This window comes from Oratosquilla oratoria, chromosome 40, assembly GCF_046742065.1.
Source record: "Oratosquilla oratoria isolate Oo_2021 chromosome 40, ASM4674206v1, whole genome shotgun sequence".
Classification (NCBI taxonomy): Eukaryota; Metazoa; Arthropoda; class Malacostraca; order Stomatopoda; family Squillidae; genus Oratosquilla; species Oratosquilla oratoria.
This window is the reverse complement of record NC_134816.1, coordinates 39,415,577-39,438,939: the sequence shown is the minus strand read 5'-3', so window position 1 is coordinate 39,438,939 and position 23,363 is coordinate 39,415,577. Positions and strand designations below refer to the sequence as shown.

Here is a 23,363-nt window from a genome sequence, read left to right as displayed (position 1 = left end):
CACTCCATCGATTGGACCATTTCCTACTCTAGCATTAAGGTCTCCCAGTACTATTACATTGAAATTTCTTCCTAAATCCTCTATGCACTCATTTAGATTTATCCAAAAGGCCTCCCTTTCTTCTACACTCTTCTCACTTCCAGGCCCATATGCACTTACAAAGACCCACATCTCCTTCCCCAGTTTTACCTTCATCCACATTATCCTTGAGGAAACCTCCTTCCACTCCACTAACCGTTTACCTATCTCTTCACTTACTAGAATAGCCACCCCTTCCCTCCCTCGCCCTCTCTTCACTCCTGATAACCTCCCACTTACACTCCCAAACTTACACTCACCCTTCCCTTTCAACTTAGTTTCACTCAAAGCCAACACATCCATCTTTCTTCTCACAAACATACTACCTATCTCTTCCCTTTTACTCTCATCTGTACCACATCCACGCACATTAAAAGACCCAAACCTTAGGGTGCTGGTCCGAGAACTTCCAGACCCTCTTATGCCTTCTCTTTTTCTTTTAGGAAAGTCCCCTGTGGGGCTACAAGGAGAAGGATGCCTAGTCCCAATCCCCGTCCCTTTCTTCTCGCCTCTTACGATCCAAGTGGGAATACTTGGTGGCAGTATTCTTTTCCCCCACCACAGGGAATTCCCCCATCACAGAAAAGGAATACTCAGAGAAATGGTACAGGACAGCAACAAGGGGTTGGAGGACAGCATAACGGAGGGACAGTCATAGTATAAGTGTCATAATTTCTCTATGAACAGAGTTTTCCTCTATCATAGACAAAATGATATGTGGCTCTGGTCCGTAGGGGCACCCCATATAGACCCTAAAGTATCAACTGCATGTTACTTTGCCACAATAACAAGCAGCCAATACCCCAGACGGGGTATATAAATATATATGTATGTATATTTATATTGACACACACACATGAAGAGTTCGAAATTGAGGGGTATAGGCTGGGGTGCAGGGTCAGATGTAGAGGGTGGTATGTAGATGTTTAAGGTGTGGTAGGGAGTTTTCTTTGTGTTTGGTTGTGATTGTTTCTGCCATGGTACTTGTTAGTAATTGTATAGTTTCTATCTTCTATGTTAGGGAAAGCTATACTGTTGTGTATTGGTTGTGTTAGTATGATTTGTCATTGTACTTTTTTAGCAATTAATTCTAAGTGATTTCTTGTAGTTCATGCCCCTTTCACCTTTTTTTTTTTTTTTTTTTTTTTTTTTTTTTTTTGTGTCATTGCTCAGCAGCAGTAGCTTTTCAACCTTGGATTCTGGTAATAAAAAATAAATATGACAAAATTGCCTGGCTTCTACTGCAGAGTAATATGTTTCAGAGTTAGATATAACCTGTCAGACTGGACAATGGACCACAAATCTGAGGTGAAACTCCTGGGTGAATGATATGTTCTTTCCTACCATACAGGCATGACCTGCTGGAAGAGAAGTATATGTTGGGCCTGCTAGACCTATACAGTACTACCTCTCATTAACGGACTAAAAGGGGGGTAACGGTGTCCGTTGATGTGAATAATCCGTTGATTTGGAGTGGTTTTTGGGTGGCATAGTGATTGCATGCACTAAACAACAGCACCAAAAACACTGAAAACACAGCAAAAACACCGCAAACACAGCAGATTAACGTCTGTTAATGAGAGGTCTCACTGTAGTAGGAGTCTGTGGCTGTAACCATGGGTGATGTCCAGCCATGGTGAGAAGCGCAGGTCCTTCACTCACTGTGCCATGTGTAAGGGGTGAGTGATACCCGGAGGTGTCTGTGTGTACATACTTTATTGAGGCTTGAAGCTGAGTGAACAAAGAAGGCTTCGCCTGCATGATGTCAGTCTAGCCGACCCAATGTATCATACTTCTCTTACACCTGCCTTCACCCAGATGTTGCGCAACATGGCTGGGTCAATACACAGAAAACTTTAGTGTAAAGGTAGTCTTTACATGGTGGGAAGGCACCAGACTCTTTGTTAGGACTTTCTTTGTTTATGTATGGATAAGGCTTCTGGCAAATCTGACAGGATTAAGAAATATATAGTATTATGTTTAGATGTTAGTGACAGTAGTGAAATTATCATTATCACATATTTTGTTCCATTTTTGTGTTATAGGATAAAATGGGGACCCTTCGTTTGGTGTCTGTTCTTGTGAGTTTATTCCTTGCTACTGCAAGTGGAAAACTCTTCACAGTCACCCATAAAGAGGGCAACTACAGTCTTCATGAGGGCAATGTGGCTGGATGGGTGGCTAGAGCATATTTTCAGGACAATACTTTCGTTGATGGGTGAGTATTGGTAATTTTTTTTTTTTTTTTTTAATGTAAAGCTGTTTTGATACCTGGTGTTTCTAAACAAGACTCACTTGAACATTACTGAGTAAATATTTTCTATACAGTTTATATTTCATAAATTTTACTTATTAATTTATTATTATTTTTCAATATCTTTTATTAAATACACCTAGGTCTCTTAATCTAACACTCGCCAACCACCACTTATGCTGACATTTGGGCTCAGGACATAAACCCATTTTGGGAATTGGTGGTGTTTTATGTCCTGGGCCAATTCCTGAAGTGGATTTATATCGTGGCCCCAAATGTCTGCACAAGTGGTGGTTGGTGAGTGTTGGATTAAGAGACTTAGGTGTATAGAAAATTTCACTTAATACAGTACAGTAATTCAAGATGATCAGCATCGAGATCTTGCTTTAGGGTTCATGATCATATAAAGTGTATTTTTACTTTATCGTTGAATAAGTGAATTTGTCAGATCTGAAGTTATTCTGTTATAGGTGGGGTTATCTAGAGTTGGAGACTAATAGCCGATACCCTGAAGAAATCCAGGCTTTTGCTGCCGGATTTGTTGAGGGAGCCACAACAACAGATATGATTTACAAAGCCTATAGGTAATTGCTTGAGTTTGATCATGCCCAGAGTATTAATGTGGTGTCTATTGAAAAAATAAAAAATTACTATTATATATGAGCATAAAAGAATATGCAATATTTGGTATGTTCAAAGTATTTGTATTTGTCCCACCATAGGAACACACTGGAAGGATTCTGTGACTATAGGGGACAGAAGTTCTGTGCGAAGTTAAAGAAGTATTTGAAGACAAATATGGATTGGATGCTGTCACAAATTTCAGCCAAGAGTAAATCCTGTCCAGTATTTCATAATGTAAGGACATACAGTAATGCATAATCTATTGCACGGAAGGAATTCAAATGTTGCAGTTCAGTAGTTGTAGTATATGAATGGAATATTGAGGGTCTGTAACATAGTAACTTCTCTTTAAATTGCACTTCCATACTTTAGATATCAGATAACTTGGACTCTTTTAGGGCTCTGAACAACTATTTATAAATTAGACACTGCTTCTGACCCAGGGCAGTGGGTGAGATGCAGGTAAGACCTGTCATCCAGGAGGAACCAAGTTAAGAGGGAGGGAGGTGGATGGATGGGAGTGGAGTGTGTGGGGATGGAATGGGTGGGAGTGGATTTTATGCCTTTGTTTTTTGGCTATCTCCCTTGTAAGGGGGAAAGAGCCTTTGGTATATGTATATGTATGTACACACATACATATACCAAAAGGCCTTTTCCTCCTTATAAGAGAAATGACCACCCAAGGCATGTACTCCCTCTTCACCCATCCAGCACAAATCTATATTACATGGTAGGAATCTGGATATGTCATCCAAAAAAGGATATATCACACAAGGTTCCTTGTGATCTATGCTACTCTACCTTGCTTAGTTCCCTTGAGTCTTAATTGAGTCTGATGATTTCTAAAGTTAAGTCTGTGCCTTCTGGTTCTTTTGGTAAGGGGATAAAGAAACATGTCAATCTTTAACATGAGTGACTAACTGGAAGTGATTACTTAGTTTACTTTGTTGAATTTAGAGGATCTCCCTCATAGCTGTGGTGGTCCACTACTACTTCCAGCCCTTGTATCTTCTCTCTGGAGATCTATCTGGTCTGGTATGGAGTTAGAGGCTGCTCTGCAGTATTCTGTATATCCAGGTACAGAAGGCTTATCTGGTACTTCCTTTAAGAATCTGTCTAGGTGTGTCTTAATTGGTGATATCTCTAATGTGTTTTGGAAGTGATTAAGGTGCATGAGAGAGGAGTCAGCCACGTATAATTCATGATGGAATTCGATTTCAAGAAATCTCCCTTTCATGACATTGTGAAGGGTAAGGAGGAAGTGAGAGAAGTAATGAGAAAGACTGAAGGTGGAAAGGAAAGGAAAGGATGTGTACCATGCAAGAAAAGTAGATTTGAGATTAGGTATGGTAGATTGGAGAATAGGAGACAGGACCTAATGAGCGTTGCTCCTTTCCTGTATACTACAATTAGGCTGCATTTACACTGAGCGAGTCTTGGTTGATTCTCCTCAACTGTTGTGAGTTTGAGTTGAAATCACATCGGTCACAATCTTTTGTTTTTTCAGTCTTCAGAAGTCAAATCACCTTTGTGTCATATGTTGAGAAACTGAATGGTGAAATGAAAGGAACTAAACCTTGATGAATGTTAGATTGTTGAAGTGTTCTTAGGGAAGTCTAGAATGCTGCAAGCAAGGTCTTCTTCTAGTTATTCAAATTCACACATATTTGGCGAGAATTGGCCCGAACTCACTCAATGTAAACACAGCCTTAGGTAAATACAAACACTTGGATGATGCAGTATACAGTACTGCCTCTCATTAATGGACTAAAAGGGAGGTAACAGTGTCCATTGATGTGAATAATCCATTGATTTGGAGTGGTTTTTGGGTGGCATAGTGATTGCACGCACTAAACAACAGCTCCAAAAACATAGCGAAAACACCGCAAACACAGCTAATTAACGTCCGTTAATGAGAGGTCAATCTGTATAAGTGGTATATGTAGGAGTGTGTGAAAGGGGTCCCAGTACATGACCTGGACATCTGTATGAGCACAGTGACTAGCAAACTACCATGGAGTCCCAGATTTCCAGTGTAGTGATGGTTAGCTATGGTGGTTCAGGAAGTACAGTGGCATAACACATCAGAGAGATAGAGAGACAAAGAAGATGGGAGGTCAAAGCATCCATAGAAAATATATCAGTTTCAAGGGTAACTTTAGTTCCTTTGGGTGTGTTATGGAGCCAGAAGCATATATATGTTTTTAACTCACTGAGAGACAAAGAAGATGGGAGGTCAAAGCATCCATAGAAAATATATCAGTTTCAAGGGTAACTTTAGTTCCTTTGGGTGTGTTATGGAGCCAGAAGCATATATATGTTTTTAACTCACTGATTAGTTCAGACTTTAAGATATTTTAGACAGAGTTTGTCCCCAATTAGTTAAATTTAGAGAGGATTTACTGGATATTTAAGTAGTTTCTTGTAATCACTATCACATAGATAAAAGAAAAGTTTTGTGCAAGAAATTGAAGAAAGCATATTTTGAATTGATTACTTTCAGGTTGGACTTATTCTGCAGCAACTACATGGCATGGAAGTTGGATATAATAGTACAGCTGAGAAGGAAATACCTGCTGATTCCCTGCTGTAGGTTCCAGGTTTACAGTATTTATATGGAATTCTAGTCATAAGAACACATTTATTTAGTATTAAAAGTTGTGCTAGGATGTAAGAATTCAGTACTTTATGTGCTCTACAGTCACACACTTCCTTTCATTGACTGCTTTTGTATTTTCTTTTTTTTCACAAGTGATATCTTTGTACTCTCATTCTATACTGCCCCACACTATCTAAACAAAAACACAATATTTCTTCTTTGAGTGACCTATATGAATGATCTTTTCTCCCCATCATCTCTTTTTCTGCATGAGGGGACAGAGAGAGAGAGAGAGAAAGAGGGGAGGGGATCACCAATTAAATGAAACAGTATTGCTGTTGATGTGTTGTGTCTTGCTGAATTGTTTATGACCTAGAGCAATGGGTGACATGCAGGGACGACCTATCATCCAAGAGGAGCCAAGAAAAGAGGAAGGGAGGGGTGGTGAATGGGAGTGGAGTGGGTGGGGATGAAATGGATGGGAGTGGAATTATGCCTTTTGAACTTGGCTACCTCACTTGTAAGGGGGAAAAAGCCCTTGGTATATGTATGTATGATGACCTATGGGCCTGTCCAGTGGTTACCTAGAGGCCATGGGTTTCCTGCAAGAGAGAACCAAAGCAGTGGATTGGTTGATTGATTGATTGATATATTGTGTACCATTCAGTAATATGTATACTTTTTTTTATCCATAAGCACCTTGTCAGAAGGAGTGGAGGAGGAATGGAGATGTTTCAAGGAGGGAATCACAAGGTGTGCAAGGATGGTGTGTGGAACAAGGAGGATGGGAGGAAATAAAAGGAAGGGTAGTGAGTAGTGAGATGATGAAGCAAAGAAGGTTGTAGAAGAGAAGAGATGAGCATTCACAAATTGGTTACAAAATAGGACGAGAGACTCATATGAGACATACATAGAAAAGAGAAGAGAAGTAAAGCATAAGATAAAGGAGGCAAAGAGGAGAACAGATGTGAAAGGTAAGATGGCAGAAAATTTTGAGTTTTGTAAGGTGTGTGAAAGAAGGAAGTTGAAGATAAATGTGGGTAAAAGTAAGGTGATAAGATGTATAAGGGGAGAGGGTGGCAGTAAATTGGAAGTGAAGAAAGATTAGTAAAAGATGGAAGGCAGAGGTGGAGGGAGTGAACATAAGGGGGCAACCAAGGATGAGATGGATGGATGGGGTAAAAGGGGCATTGGGAAAGGGTGTCTGTTGAGGAAGGAAGTGAGAAAACAGAAGATAAGGGTGAGTGGAGAATGGTTGTGAATAAATGATGTTATGATGCATGGAAGGTGCATGAGGGGATGGAGAGAGGGGGTTGCTGATTAAATGAAGCAACCTTGCTGTGGATGTGTTGTGTCTTGCTACTGATCCAGGGCAGTGGACGAGATGCAGGGATGACCCGTCATCCAGGAGCTAAGAAAAGAGGGAAGGAGGGTGGTGAATGGGAGTGGAGCATGTGTGGATGAAATAGGTGGGAGTGGATTTATGCCTTTGACCTTGGCTACCTCCCTTGAAAGGGAGAAAAAGCCATTGGTATATGTATGTAATGTGTCTTGTCAGAAAATTCTGACAGTACTTTAATAATTTAATTTTATATCACCACCATTTCATTATTGTGGCATTTTAGCTTCTCATGGTCATCAAAATTGTTATGTTGTTACACAATCTAGCATCGGTATTATTACTTTCCATTGCTTCCTTCTGTTAATTGTTTTAATTAAAAGGTTCTCACTGTCTCACTTTTGGTTCTCGAAGGTGAAAATCTTCTCCAAAACAAGCTTCAAATTCATATCACAAGAAAACAGGAAAATAACTAAAAAGATAATCAAACTAAAACTAGACACAAGCTACCCGTTCTCCAGCAAAGACACAGACAGCACCATCAAGAAACTGAAAAATTCACTTGCACAGGGCCCAGACATCTTCTGATATTCTCGGTCGCATGATAGCATCTTTATGATCTAGAAAAGAGTATGAATAGCACATACATACCAACCCCTTTCCATAATGGCAGACACCAAAGGTGCAGTAGACCAGTGTCATATGTATATATGCTAGCACCTGATCAGTATGGACAAGGTGATTACACTGATTCCAGACTTCATTCACAACCACAACCATAACAACATAAGAAAACCTTCACATGCACTTCTCACCATAGATACAACTGTACCAAGCCAGATTAACCCACTGTGGTGAGGTACAGAGGTTGTTTTGCACTACAGAGGATAGGCCAGTCCTGTAGTGGATCACTAAGGCTGAACTACATAAAATACATATCTAACAAAAGGTCCTTTCCCCCTTATAAACAGGGTTGACAAAGTCAAAATATACACCAATCCTTCGCCTATCCCACACCAATCCAAAAACCTATTTGTTGTCTCCCGATTTTATATCCTTGTGGATTAGCCTCTTCAGTACGAGTCAAATTCTTGCACACAGCATCGGATGCCTAATGTATGATGCATCACACAACTCATGTTATAAAATGTAAAGTCACCGCTGTATTACTTGTTCTCTTTCACTCTGAGTAATAATAAACACAGAAAACATGATCAAACCAGTTCACAGAATTTGGGGGGTCATTTAGGTATAACTACAAAATAAATATAATGAAGATGCTGATGCCGGCATCCTCATATATTCACTTGCGCCTCATGACACCAATGTAGGTGTCATCATGTGGAAGAGGTTAAGGGTAATTCTTGTTCCCTTGCGAAAGGGGATTTAGATCAAGAGGAATGCCTGGTGAGCATGGAAGGGAGAGGGTAAGCGGTAAATTTGAGTGGAGAGTGGTTGTGAGTATGTAAATAGGGAAATGACATCCTGAAGTGATTTCTTCTTGACCACTCAGTAATTTCATGAGCAGGTGACAGAATTGGGAAATCTGTGTAATAAAGCAGTGGGAATAAACCAGCTGTGGCTTCTACTGTGGAGATGCTAACTCAGTTAATAATGATCAAGATGATTATATAAAAAAAATCACATCATATATGGGACAGAAGTCCATTGGTTTGAAAAGGATCTATTTTTTTGTTGTGAAGAAAAATGTGGATTTTGCACTCCAGGCTGATGAATCTTGGTGGTGATTTGGGTGACCTTGAATCGGCTCTCTCAGCAGAGTTTTCTGGAAGCCGTTCAGGTGTGGGACATTGCTCGGCCCTTGTGAAAGTCCTGCCAGGAAATGCTGATCTCTTCGTATCTCACGTTACTTGGGATTCGTAAGAATATGGCTCTGTTTTGAATAATTATTTGTCTGGTATAACCGTAATATCTTTAACTCCATTCTGGAGTGAAAACTGTGTTTTCACAGCTACAATTTTCAGATACCAGGCAATGCTACGCATTCAGAAGAAGTACATTTTGCCATTCCGCTGCACAGGGTCATCAGACTATACGGATATTAATCCAGGCCATACTGTTAGCTTCTCATCCTCCCCAGGACTACTGAACTCCGCAGATGATTTTTACATATTATCATCTGGTTTGGTTTCACTGGAAACCACCATCGATAATTACAATCCACACTTATGGAAATACATAAATGCGACAGGAGAGGTTAATCTTGGTTTTAATTATTTTTTTGGTAGGATTTGAAACACAAGCCCACTAGTGTAAGTGAAAAGTGAGATGTGCAAATTGCCTACCATCATTTCAGTTAGCTGAGTGGATTCGGGTAATTGTTGCGAATAGAGTAGCCACCGATGGGAGGAGCTGGGCTAAATACTTCTCTATGCACAACAGCGGCACATACAATAACCAGTGGATGGTAATAGACTACAACAAATTCAAAGCAGGTCAATCCATCAGGTGTGTTTGCGTTAGTTTACATTTTTGCCACATAGCTCAAACATGCAGTTAAGTATGGAATAATTTCAAGGAAGGGAAAGTATGTAATTTTTACTTTTTGCACTTCCAGGCCTGATACATTTTGGGTTTTGGAACAACTTCCAGGGTACATTCAGTCTGGTGATCTGTCTCATATTTTGAGAAATCAAACATACTGGCCAAGTTATAATATACCTTTCTTCAAGAACATCTTCAATTTAAGTGGTTCACCAGCCATGGTTGAAAAGTATGGTGAATTTTACTCATATGAAAAAGCTCCAAGAGGCCGTATTTTTGCACGTGATCATGTTAAAGTGAAGGATGTTTCCAGCATGATTAAGCTTATGAGGTACAATGATTACCAGCATGATCCCTTGTCTGTTTGCAATTGCAACCCACCATACTCCGCTGAATATGCTATTTCTGCCCGATGTGAGCTGAACCCCAAGAATGGAACTTATCCTTTTGGTGCACTGGGGCATCGTGATCATGGTGGAATAGACATGAAGCTGACCACTTCTGGAATGATTGGAAATTTGACTTTTTATGCTGTGAGTGGACCAACTTATGATGAACAGCCAGTTTTTGTGTGGAGCGAACAGGACTTTGCTAATACCACCCCACATTATGGCCTTCCAGATGTCTGGAAGTTCCCAGTTGTAAAACATGAATGGGTCTTGTAACTGGTCAAGAATTTTATTTCCCAGTTGACGAAGATATAGGTGCATGAGACCATGACTATTTTGCAAGATATTTGGCATTTGATTAATTACAAGATATTCAGCAGTTAATTACATAAACATGTTTAGTCTAACACATGACAATTTTCAAGGATCATATTGTTTTGGCATTGTCATTGCCATTTTATAAGTGTTTTAGACTTTGTAAACAAATTCATAAATTTCATCAAAACTTACATGTCTTATAAGTTATGACTTTGACTCCTTGAAATGTTTTTTAGTTTCAATTGAAAAACTGGGGGGGGGGCTAAGTATTTTCATTATTTTCTGCATCCTAATTTTGTGGAACATATGAAATTGATTATTTGAATTGGAAAATGTGGAATTTATTTATAAAAGAATTTGAGTCCATTTTGCATCTGTTACTTAAAAGAATCATATTTGAAGAGGATCTGGGGTAGAATTAAATTAATAGGAATTGCATTCTACTAAAAGTATGTCACATTTAATTTTTTACCCACAAGGCATTGTAAAGAAACAGAAAAATATATGGCTAGGAAGAGACAGACTTGACAGAAAAGCAAATAGTCTGAAAACCCTCAAATCTCTAAGAGGGCTTCAAAAAGACTAAGACAGAAGAAATGGATGAATAGATGAGTAGATAAATTAAATGAATAAGTAAATGATTCAGTTTTATGCTTCATTTTGGAGGACATTTTGTAGCAGGAAATATAATGTAATCAACTCTTACTAAGAACTCGCTAGCCACAACCAGGCAAGGCTCAAACTGCCTCATCTCCTGATCCTCTCCTGACCTCTGCCCCAAGTAGTGGTCCTCAAACCTGCTCATCCATCGAACATTCCCAGATAAGTAAATAAATAAAAACAGAAGATTTCTGGTTACTTTTGGGGTAAAAATTTGATTAACTTATAAGGCTTATGGTGACAGAATAGGTGAATATGACAGTCGGCCGAGGGTCCATCAACAACTACCTGTAAGTGGTGGTCTTTCAAGACACATCAAAGAGAATCATCTCCTTGTCTTAAGAACATAAGAATGGAGAAGACTGCAAGAGACCCAAAGGCCTACACTAGGTAGTTCCATGTCCATTACCACATGTCATCCCCATCCATAAAGTTATCTCACCTTCTCTTAAGACAATCAAAAGTTTCAGTTGTTGCTTCATGATGTGTCTTCAAAACACATCAGCTCCCTCCGCTCCATCTGGAAGTGCAACCCGATGACGAGAGTAATGCTCAGTCTCTGGACTAGACTCGAGAACCCTCTTTGTCAACTTCAAGTTCACTTCCTCCACCTTTTCACATAAAGCCAGTAGCTGCTGCTAACATAGAAACTGTCTTCCACAGTTTCTTCCTAGAGTGATTGTTGTTGTTGTTCCCTAGATTGTCTGTCCGAGCAGTCCCGTCTCCCCAAGGAATGCCATAGCTGAAACTGGGTTTTCCCACAAATCCTTTATGGAGTGTATGTTGTGTTGTTTGCATGAGTGATTGTGTATAATACAGTCTTCCATGACGTGTTGAATAGTATGTGGTTAAGTGTTACATCCTGGGCATTTGTCCACAATGTGGTCATCCAGTCTCTTCTGGTAGCTTAGAAGGGCTGGGTGGTGGCCGCATCACAGTCTGGCCAGGTGGACTCTGTCCTTTCATGGGAGAGAGGATTCAGAGGGATGGATATCGGGGGAAAGGTCTGAAAATGGTTTCCAACCATTGTGGGGCTGCAGGTTTCCAGTCAATGAAACTTGAGACAACAATTAATATAGATCAGTCAATCTGTTGCACTGGTTTTCTCTTGCACAAGATCTATTGGCCTTCAGAAATTGGCCAAAGCCACTGGTTCAGACCATAAGTCACTCAGTTAAGAGGTTATGTGGAGCAATCTTGAGGGAATGTAAGACAGTGTAGCATAATGTGCTTTGTGTTACATGTGTTGTGGTTCCACCTATGGTATTTAGTCTTCATTCCCTGGATGAATCTGTGTTGATACAGTTCAGTGCGTAATGGTGATCTAAATGTTGTCATGCTAGTGATATTCTTGAATGTCTTAGGAGCGCTGCAGACTGTTGAGGAATATTTGTTTTGTGATCATTTAAATATGTAGATTTGTGTTTGTGATCTACATTGAGTTTGGAGGTGTTGAGACAAATGAAGTTGTGCTTGTGGCTTTATTTTCTCTGTCTAGACTGGTCTACATCTCGGGACATTCCCTGCAGAAAACTCTGGTGGTTGACAATGGTACTATTTACATACGGTGGCTGTTGCCACAACAGGGAGCTATATACAATTTATTCTCTACTATTTACATCTACTTTATTTCTACAATGTACAATGCATGAACTGAGTATGGACACTCCGTATTTATTCATAAGTTATTGATTTACAAGCCATGGGAACGTATAAGAAAATATATTGGTTGTATGATGATTTTGTAATTGGCAATGTTAGATGCTTGGCCCATTTGATCGTGTGAGGTCAGACGCACTTGGCCCAAATGCCCACTGTGAGGTCAAGCACAATAGGTGGTTCCATGGGAGTTCTCTAGAGATGTTGGACGTTCAATCCTGTACTAATGCATGTGTGAGCATGTGTGCACACTAGACATCTAAAGGATTGAATATTCTTTTCAGTTATCTTGCAATAGATAGACTTATGAATTGCTCTTCATCCCACAGTTCAATTGGAGAGATGATAATTTTTTGTGGAGTCCTGAGTCATGGCAGAAAAAAAAAGAAGCTCATTTTGCTGTTCTCCCTTCCACATCATCTTCACAACCCATTCCCCACCATAGACTGCTTGCACTATCCAAATCATGAGTGGGAAACTACCATTGCTCAGTTGCAAGGAACAGAAACCTATCACTCATATATTTTGAACCATGAACCTGTAGTGTCATGTTTACATTGGAACCAAACCCCGAATTGGAGAAAGAAAAAATGCATCTTCAACAAGACTTACACTGCTTAACCTTCCTATATACAAATACATTAACACAAGTCCAACACATGAATGTTTTTCTCAATTATTATCATACTTTCTTCCCATCCAGAACATTATTTTTTCTTTGCCCATGCTAATCATATCTGCACCACCAAACAGGAAAGCATGGTAAGCAACTGATTGGTGATCTCAGTTTCTTTGACTGAAAGGCGGAGGATCCACCCTAATTGCAGTTTTCAAACAATTTATAAGAATCACAATTGATTATGCCTCCCCAGTGTGGTTCCCAGCAATCAAAAAGACAGACATCCTACAGACAGTAGAAAATAAAACACTAAGAATAATAACATGAACCAAAATCATTCAAATTTATCACTTGCACTTAGAAACAAAGTTTCTTTCCATAGAACTGCACTTGAAAATGAGTCACAATTCTATGTAAGAATTCTTGATTGCATCCATTCTGTCCATTATATCACACTAATACAGTTATCAGAAAAAATCCAACTTCATACTATGTATTTATAACAACTTCCCACCAGTATAGCACATACACACCCATATCACATCAAGCTCTCATAGGCAGACTACATCATTTATCCTTAGACATAAGTCCTTTGGAGAAATGTCTCCCTTGACAGGCAAGAATCACAGTGGTATGAATGCATTCAGGCCACCACACAGCACTAAAGAAATACTAACACAGAATTGGCCTGGCCACAAATTTAAATTACTCAAAATCCAGTTACCAATCAGGAAATATTTTATATTGTTTGTTATTATTTGTCTGTTTTGTTTATTATTATTTATTTTATTATTATTATCTATCTGTCCAATTATTATTATATACTATTTACCTGTTTGCTTATTATTTAACTTTACCTATTTATGTATCTTATTAATTATTATTTATATTATTATTATTTTTGTTTGTTTATCTATTTATCATTATTATATTTTTTTTTGCGTCCAACCTAGTTATGGACCAAAACATCTCCTGTCGACATGCACCTCCTTTGTAATCCTTTTTTGTGACACCTCATCTTACACTGCATAGTTCTCACCATGTCCAGACAGCAGCACACCACGTTCTCCATGGATGACGTGTGAGCCAGGCTGTTGTCAATTAACTAGGGCCTATGGATCTCATACAAGAGCTACTAGGGACTATTGCATATATTGTTTCTTATGTTTTCACATGTGACTCTTTTTGCCTATATTTACAATTTATACTGCAGGTTGATGAATTTGAGTGGGGATCTGGAAGATCTAGAAGCAGCTCTCATGGCAGATGAACTGAGCAGTTCTGCAGACCAAGATCACCCAAGGGCAAAAGATGAAGGACATTGTTCGGCTCTCATCAAAGTCTTGCCAGGAAATACTGACCTATATGTGTCTCATGTCACCTGGAACTCGTAAGGCTTTGGCATTATTTGATTAGAAATTGTATTGCAGAAGTAATCATTTGTTTATATGAAGTTTGGGTACATTGGAAATAATAATAGATCTGTTGGAGATTTTTAATTTTGATCTACTGACTTCAAATTATAGTCACTTAATAACCAGAAATGGTTCTCAGTACTCCCATAGGTAACTCTGGGAAGAATTTCAGGACTATTATCTGTATGTTAGTGTGGTTTAGTTTCCATGTTATTGACTTTCAAAAAAAAGAAAGTAGCAGTGACAGGCTATCACCCTTCCTCCTGTAAAAAAAATTGAAGAAAAATAGTGAAAGATCATACTTGGCTGCTCCATCAGATGTTACACTTATAGATACAAATGTGTACTATGATCACAATCTCTTAATTTTCAGGTATCAGGCAATGCTGCGAATTCAGAAGAAGTATATTTTACCATTCCGTCGCACTGGGTCCTCTGACTACAAGGATATTAATCCAGGCCACACTGTCAGCTTCTCTTCATATCCAGGCATTCTGCACTCTGGTGATGACTTCTACATAATCTCCTCGGGTCTAGTTACCTTAGAAACCACAATTGGCAATGGTAATCCAGACTTATGGAAGAATATAAATGCCACGGGACAGGTCAGTAGTAATTATTTTCTATGACAAGGGTGGAAGTAAATATCATAGTGGAAATGGTGGTAGGAAATTCATACATTTCAATCCTATATTTCCAGCTTCAAGAATGGATTCGAGTTATTGTCGCAAACAGAGTTGCCACAGATGGGAAAAGCTGGTCCAATTTCTTCTCTATGCACAACAGTGGTACATACAATAATCAGTGGATGATTGTGGACTACAACAAGTTTAAGATGGGCCAAAATATCAGGTATGATTATTTGTGTCTTCCCCTTGTTTCCAGAACGTAACCCTGCCATTTGTTCTTAACCGTTTGTTTATTGCATTTATATATCTTTATTAATTATATTATTATTACATACATATACCAAAGGCTTTTTCCTCCTTACAAGGGAGGTAGCCAAAAAATAAATGCATAAAAACCATTCCCACCCATTCCATCCCCAACATACTCCACTTTCCTCCACCCTCTTATCTTGGCACCTCCTGGATGATGGGTCATTATTATTATATATATTTTTTTTCAATATCTTTGGAGGATGGTTGTATATGGATAATATAGGGTAGAGGGTGGAGGAGAGTGGAGTTTATTGGGGATGGAATGGGTGGGAATGGTTTTTATGCCTTTGTTTTTTGGCTACCTCCCTTGAAAGGGGGAAAAAGCCTTTGGTATATGTATGTATTATTTTTTTTATTATATATATTTTTTTCAATATCTTTGGAAAATGGTTGTATATGGATGATATTTTGATGCAACCTGAAGGGATTTCTCCCCATCTTCTCTATTTTCTGCATGAGGGGATGGAAAGGAGGGTTACCAATTAATTGAAGTAGCCCTGCTCTGGATGTACTGTGTCTTGCTGCATTGCCTCTTATCTGGGCATTGAGCAGGAGACAGGGATGACCCATGGGAAGCTAACATAAGAGGGAAACAAAGGGTGGTGGATGGGAGTGAAATAGGTGGGAGTTGGTGCATGCCTTTGACTACCTCTATTATATAGACACCTTTAAGTGTTTCAAAGTATTACCAGGCTTTCAAAGATGAAAAAATTAAATAAACTGACAGCAGCTAGAATTTATTATAATTTTTTTTTATTGAGGACCTAGTTATAACTTTGCGACAGTGAACATTATGTTATAGTATCAGATATGTAATTGATTTGAATTCCTGATTCTTATTTATGTCTTTCCATTGTTACAGGAATGACACATTGTGGATTGTGGAACAGCTTCCAGGGTACATGCAATCTGGCGATCAGTCACATGTTCTCAGAAAGCAAACATATTGGCCAAGTTACAATGTCCCCTTCTATGAAAACATCTTCAACCTAAGTGGTTCACCAGCCATGGTGGAAAAGTATGGCAATTGGTTTTCATACGACAAAACGCCAAGAGCTCTCATCTTCCTGCGTGACCACGTCAAAGTAAAGAGCATTCCTAGTATGATCAAGCTGATGAGGTACAATGACTACCAGAATGACCCATTGTCTCTTTGTAATTGCACACCCCCGTACAGTGCAGAAAATGCTATCTCTGCTCGTAGTGATTTAAATCCTAAGAATGGTACGTATCCATTTGGATCTTTGGGTCATCGCTCCCATGGAGGAACGGACATGAAGTTGACAACATCTGGGATGATTAAACAGCTTAGTTATTATGCTGTGAATGGACCAACATATGATCAGCAGCCTGTGTTTGAGTGGAGCAAGCAAGACTTTGCTAATGATACACCACACTACGGACAACCTGAAGTCTGGAAATTCCCAGTAGTTAAGGTCAAATGGCTCTGGTAGTTGGAAACCAGGTTTCTGTCTTGAAGGTTGCAAGGTGGACTTGATCCCAGGAGTTTATATGGTTGTGACTTCCTCTGCCTAAGACACAGTCGGGGGTGCATTGTGGGTGGTAAAATCCCTAAGATTGTGGGGTCCCTTGTCGTATATTTTTTTTACCAAGATGCGAGTTTCTGTTATCTGACTAGTACCCATTGTATTCTCCAAAGTACATACATACATACATACATACATATACCAAAGGCTTTTTCCCCCTTACATGGGGGGGGGGTAGCCAAAAAGAAAAAGGCATAGAAATCACTCCCACCCATTTCATTTCCCATATTATTTCCCAATTAAAAAAAAAAAAGAAAAGAAAAAAAAAAATCTCCAAAGTATTATGTATATATACACACAAACCAAAGACCCTTTCCCTTTATATGAGGGGTGGCCAAGTCAATGTACACTCCCAAATCATAAACAAACAAAACCTATTCAGCCAACCCCTCCCTTGGGGATGAAGGGTCAACCATTCTCCATCACATGGCTTAGATCAAAAGCAATGCAATGAGGCATACAGTACCTCTTCCACAGCAGGAACTTTCACCCACCTCCTTATCCATACATACATATACCAAAGGCTTTTTTCCCCCTTATAAGGGAGGTAGCCAAAAAACAAAGACAAAATGTTGAGACATTCTGTCAGGTTGATGTAAGTGGAGTAGGAAACAGGAGTCGTAGTCTGAGTTTATTCCTGACTAAGACTCCTGTGTTTCCTAATCCACTTACGTCAAAGGCGTAAAAACCACCCCCACTTATCCACTTAGAATCAATTATGAATCAAACAATGAGAAGACCATACCTTCATCTGTTCACAATAATCCTTCATTTATTCCTGTCTTCTGCACTTTCTCTTCCCCAGCTTGGCAGACAAATGATCTTAAGCCACATTCATCCCATCTTGTTTTCTGTCTCCCTGTCGAGCTCACTCTGTCAACTTATATTTTCTATAGTCTGTGCTTGTCTTATTCATCCTTTCCATATGCCCAAAACATCAGAAATTCCCACAGAAAAAATGAATGTAGTAGTGTATTACATTTGTTCTCAAAATGTAATTTAATCTATTACAGTACTACCTCTCATTAACGGACATTAATTAGCTGTGTTTGCGGTGTTTTTGCTATGTTTTTTGGTGCTGTTGTTTAGTGCTATGCAATCACTATGCCACCCAAAAACCACTCCAAAACACCATAAACACAGCAAAAACACAGCTAATTAACATCCGTTAATAAGAGGTAGTACTGTATATTGAAATTCCATGTCAGGTGTGGGACTATGCAGCATTCATCCTTCTCCGCATAACCTGAATGCACCCCTGGATACCCTTAGTTGCTTTGCTATAATGTATTATTTAGATTTTAATTTTAACTAGTATATGTGCATATACTAATGCCCTTTCCACCCTTGTAAGGAGGATCAGGCTTCATACATACACCAACAGCACTTTTTTCCTGATAAGGGAATTCTAATTGAAATTGGCTGTACATATTTATTTTGCTTTTGTACACGCAAACTTGATCAAAGGTGTAGATATTCTCTATAGAGGTTTGCAGTTTCAGAGTGTTTATTTAGATAAGATTGCTAAAGCTAACAGTATGTCACTGTTAATATATATATTTTTTTGTTTTAATCAATTTTGAAAACAGCCTATGTACATGATAGTTTTATATGTTTCAATAAACATTGGAAGAAAATGTGATATGATTTTAGTACCTATATCTGCATGTAATGCGCTGAATGGCCTACCGGCTCCGGCGCTTGGCATTCGAGCCAAAAACTCCTATATCTGCATGTAGCTGCAGCGGCGGGGCCAGGATTTTTTGGTTGGGGAGGCTAAGGGGGGGCTGAGCAAAATTTTGGGGTGGCTTATAGTACTATAATTTCCCCATTAGCAGTAATCCAAAAGGCGTAGTCCAAGGTCCGCCATGGGGTCAAAGGGCCTGGCCTAGGGTCCAGGCCAGGGCACCGCCCTGACAGGAACTCTGCTAGGATTTTTTGTTGGGGGCTGAGGAGGGACTTGACATGTTGACAAGGGGGTGGTCTCAGAAAATAAACTCAGATGATGATCATTCACAAACACCTAAATATGATGGGAGGCATACCATGCTGTTTTGATCCTGGGAAAAAAGTTGATTTTCTAACCTCACTTATCTATATGTTTGAGTGAGGTATATTGAGTTTGCAAACCCACTGCTGGAGGTCTATTATTATCACTTCACCGAGCTGGTATTCCACTTGGTTGTAAATAAATTACACGGTACTCTGGGTTGGATTGTAATCAAAACCCCCTTTACATGCTCTGCATGCTGTGACTAGGGTTTCTTGAGCTGGATTAAATGTCTATGAATGGGGGTATTATTGTCTGTCAATCATCAAATTGTGTAATTAGGCAAGGAAGGAAACCAAGTGTATATTTTTACCGCGACCAATTCATCATGCAGTACATGCCATAGGAAATTCAGGGCCAATGTGGAAATTCAAAAGCTTCTTATATAGTATTGTGGGCCCTGGCATCTAATCACCCTTTTAACCCATGTAGCATATACGTATGTGTAAATTGATTCATGAAACATTACTTGAAGTAGGCTATATTTCTTCAATTGTCGAATAAACAAAAATTGAAATAAAAACAAAAACAAAAAGGTTTTACGGTTTGTAAAACATTTATATGAATGAAAATGAAATTTATATATAGCTGAACAAACACTTTTGAAACATAAGCACTTCCCTAGAAACTATTTACATATTTCAATGACAAAAATGTAATCCTCTTGCTAAACTTAATTGCAAGTTGTTCCTGAATAGTTTTAAAAACAGATAGAAATACATGTTTTCTTCATTCAGTGTCCTTCATATGAAAAAAAACAGTAAATCCTTGATGTTTTGACATTTCATGGATTACAACCATAAACAGATAAAGTTAAAAAAAAGAGGAGAAACCCACGATGATATATCTCAGGAAATACATCGTTCCACCTACTTTAAAATGATACGCCTATTCCTATGGTTAGCAGCAAATGCATCGATAATCATATCCCTGTCTAACATCTTTGCTCTTTGGGAATTGCTGGTTAATACTCCAAGATTACTGGTACGTTTGTCACCACTACTGTTACGCAAGTAGGTTTTCAGTTGCTTTAAGCACGAAAAGCTTCTTTCACATGATGCTGAGTTAACTGGAAGAGTAACACTATTATGCACTAGCTTATACAAATCTATGAATGCATCTTTGTACGGTTGGAGCATGATGGCAAGTTGCATAGGTGTGTCCACTTCCATTCCCTGCTCCTGCTTTCTGGCAATCAACCTTCTTAGTTGGTGCAGCTCTACTGATAGATGTTTGTCCTCCACCCCGTAATTTGCAGCCATTCCTGATAGCTTTTCCTTGTTCAAAAAGTTTGGATGATTGGGGTTGAGGGCAGATACTTCAAAAAGTAGCTGACATGCATCGCCGGAAAACCTCAACTCACTGAGAAACTTGTCTATCACGGAGTAGTAAATCCGTCTATTGGTAACATCGGAGTCATTCGAATCATCACCTTGTCCTATGCCGGATGTTATGACAAACTCATCCAAGTATCGTGGGGCTGCCCTTTGCCCCTGACGTGCAAGTTGTCTGCGAATCCCTACAGTCTGGCACAATTCTTCAGCATGATTTCGTAGTTCCTCCCAGCTCTCTTCGTTTCTCATCTCTGTGAGACTAGACATCACAGCTTCAACCAAATCAACTGCTGAGGCAAGCTGAAGATTGGGGGACTGGAGTTGATCTGACAAGGTTTTCGTCAAATGCAGCAAACTCTCCATGAACACCAGATTCGTCACAAAATGGTGATCCAGAAGGGTAATGAGTGACCTTGCTCCAATGGCCCTGTCCACATTTTCCCCTTCCATAAGATGTTTTAGGGTTGCAACGATGCCAGGCAAGGTCCTCTTAACAGCTTGGCAGGCTGAGTGTTGGCATGCGCATCTGGTATCCGATAACCGTTTGAGTTCTATTTGTGGTCTTTCTGGGTTCAGCACCTTTTGGAATTTTACAAATTCCTGATGCACCACCGACAAGGAGGAAAAGTTGTACAGTGATTGGATTGTGACGAAAAACTCAGAGATTGACCTTATATTGTTTACACAGTCAACTAAAACGAGGTTTAGCCTGTGAGCATAGCAGTGGGTGTATACAGCCTGTGAAACATCTCTTCTGGATCTTTCTTGGAGCCCATTGGTGCAAACCGACATAACTGCCGCTCCATCATAGCACTGACCGACACAGGTACTGTGGTCAATTTTACATTTGGCTAAAGTTTCTTTTATCTTCTGGAGTAACGATTCTGCATCAAGGCCTTCAGCCGGTGTGGAATCCAAGAATTCTTCATGAAGCTCCTGATCATGGAGATACCTCGCAACAATAGAGATCTGCTCCTTCTTCGCTATATCCTTCGTTTCGTCCACCATGATGGCAAAGTGCACTGCTTGTTTCACCTCATCACTTATCTCCTTTCTGATCATACCTGCCATTATTTCAAATAATTCATTCTGTATATCGTGGTGAGTATATTTTGCATTCCCCGGACCGTTAACTTTTTTTGCAACTGTATGATCATACTTGGCTAGCACATTAAGTAATTCCAAAATGTTTCCTCGATTGTCGGATTCATCCCCTTCTCTGTGCCCTCTCTGGGCAACATTTTGACATGCTGTTTAGAGAAGTACATCAATAACTGCTCTAATGTATCGCCGATTTTCCGCCACTGTCTTGGCATGCCCGGCATCAATGGCTTGATAAATCGTTGCCCTTATAACTTTCTGCAATTTTAATTCTCCCCAAGCTTGCATCGCAAATTTATGACAAGCTGAAGTATCATGAGCCTTCAGAGACATGGTTGCCTTCTTCCAATTCTTGAATCCAGTGTGGGTGAATGATTGTTCAGCTTGACCAAGATGGGATGTTGTAAAATGACGACACGCAAAACACTAAGCTGCATCTTTGACCACGAAATATTCAAGCCAAGAATATTGTTGGTGCCATCGTTTATTGAATGATCTTGTCTGACCACCTTGCATGTGTGAAGGATATTTCTTCAAATCAGGACAGGTAGGCCCACTATCTGGCAGCAGACTGATGTCGTTTGGCCCTGGAGGACGTCTTGTGTTTTTCTGGGTACTGTCATCATCCACATTCTCTTCCAACTGCGGGTTTTCAGTAGAATTAGAAGTATATGGTTCTTGATCGTCGTCATTAACTCGTTGCCTCTTGTGGGGAATTAGGAAGCGATCCATGACCTATACAGAAAAATAGAACACATGATTAAAAATGGGGGGTGGGACGAATTTTTCTTTAAGTACTAATGCCCTATACATAACACACTAACAATTAGAAATTGTGTTAATTTTCGTGGCTCATTCGTCCCTCGCTAGCAATGGCTGATTCGTACCACTTATAGACTTCGTGACTCAGTCGTCAATTGTCACCATTGGGAAATACATTAGGTAGGTTAGGTTTAGTTTAGGTTTTAACTTAATTAACTAAATTATATTCGGTTCGGTTAGGTTAGCTTAGGTTAAATATTTGTATAAATATTCCATCCTTTAGATGACTTTGGTTACAAAAATATATTAAGCTTATTAATTTTTACATTGATTATAATTCTCTAAGAAGAGATTAATATTTCTTCTTTAACATTTCTACCTTTCCTTTTTGTCTTTTAACCCAAAATTCATATAAAACATTATTGGCGTTCTCAATATCACTATTATCAAATAACAACATTTATAGTATAGTAACAGTGTCATCTTGATAGGGTCGCTGGATTCGTTTAAAATCCGATATTGGTAATATTGGACTCGAAACCGAGCGGGTCCCCCCTGCGCTAATGTGCTGCGAGCAACACCCACTAAACGAATAGAAAACATCCTTAAGAAACAAGAGCCTATATAGTTATTAGTGGAACTGTGAAATTAAGAAAAAGCATGTGCTTCACAACGAAACAAGAACAGTGGAAAGTACATATACAGTTTTTTGTATAATTATGCATAAAAATGTCCATATATCAGTAGCAGCACCACAATATAAAAACAGATACATGAAGTGAAATCATCTCCATGTGGGGAAAACGATTTACAAGATTGAAACAGCAAGTTGAAAAACCTCAGCATGTACAAAATCACAAACAAACCCACAACCAACCAAACTGAAACTGCATGAATAACAACCACGAAATTCCTCAAAGTGTTTCCAATCAAACTGATTGAAGTTTATAGTTGCCAAGAACGCAATTTCGCCTAAAATATGCATCTTGCTTATGAACACTACATACCAAACTTGCACGGACAACGAAGGCTGTAAAATTGAAACTTCAATTGATTTTATTTAATCAGTTTGGATTTATTTCGTCATATATTGCGTCTGAAATTACTCAGTCTCATTAGTCATTAATATCAGTTATATCTGGTTTTCCATATAAATCCGATCCAATCAT

The 23,363-nt window shown here is 39.1% G+C and overlaps 1 protein-coding gene across 1 annotated transcript; it reads left to right on the top strand.

Annotated features, from left to right (window-relative positions):
- The first annotated feature begins 484 nt into the window (after window positions 1-484).
- Window positions 485-17,217, top strand: lama (phospholipase B domain containing lamina ancestor). The gene is made up of 9 exons (XM_076177563.1): window positions 485-682; window positions 2,124-2,296; window positions 2,803-2,916; window positions 3,055-3,190; window positions 5,460-5,545; window positions 14,258-14,434; window positions 14,833-15,064; window positions 15,160-15,311; window positions 16,263-17,217. Exons 1-9 carry the CDS (start codon window positions 500-502, stop codon window positions 16,852-16,854), a joined length of 1,845 nt encoding a protein of 614 aa, XP_076033678.1. The 5' UTR covers window positions 485-499; the 3' UTR covers window positions 16,855-17,217.
- The last annotated feature ends 6,146 nt before the right edge of the window (window positions 17,218-23,363 follow it).

What these genes read in the sequence shown, in the direction of transcription:
- lama (XM_076177563.1), top strand. Translation starts at nt 500, where the DNA reads ATGCCTTCTCTTTTTCTTTTAGGAAAGTCCCCTGTGGGGCTACAAGGA. An exon ending in CCTGTCCAGTATTTCATAAT is followed by an intron (nt 3,191 to 5,459) that starts GTAAGGACATAC and finishes GATTACTTTCAG; the next exon opens with GTTGGACTTATTCTGCAGCA. An exon ending in ATATAAATGCCACGGGACAG is followed by an intron (nt 15,065 to 15,159) that starts GTCAGTAGTAAT and finishes CTATATTTCCAG; the next exon opens with CTTCAAGAATGGATTCGAGT.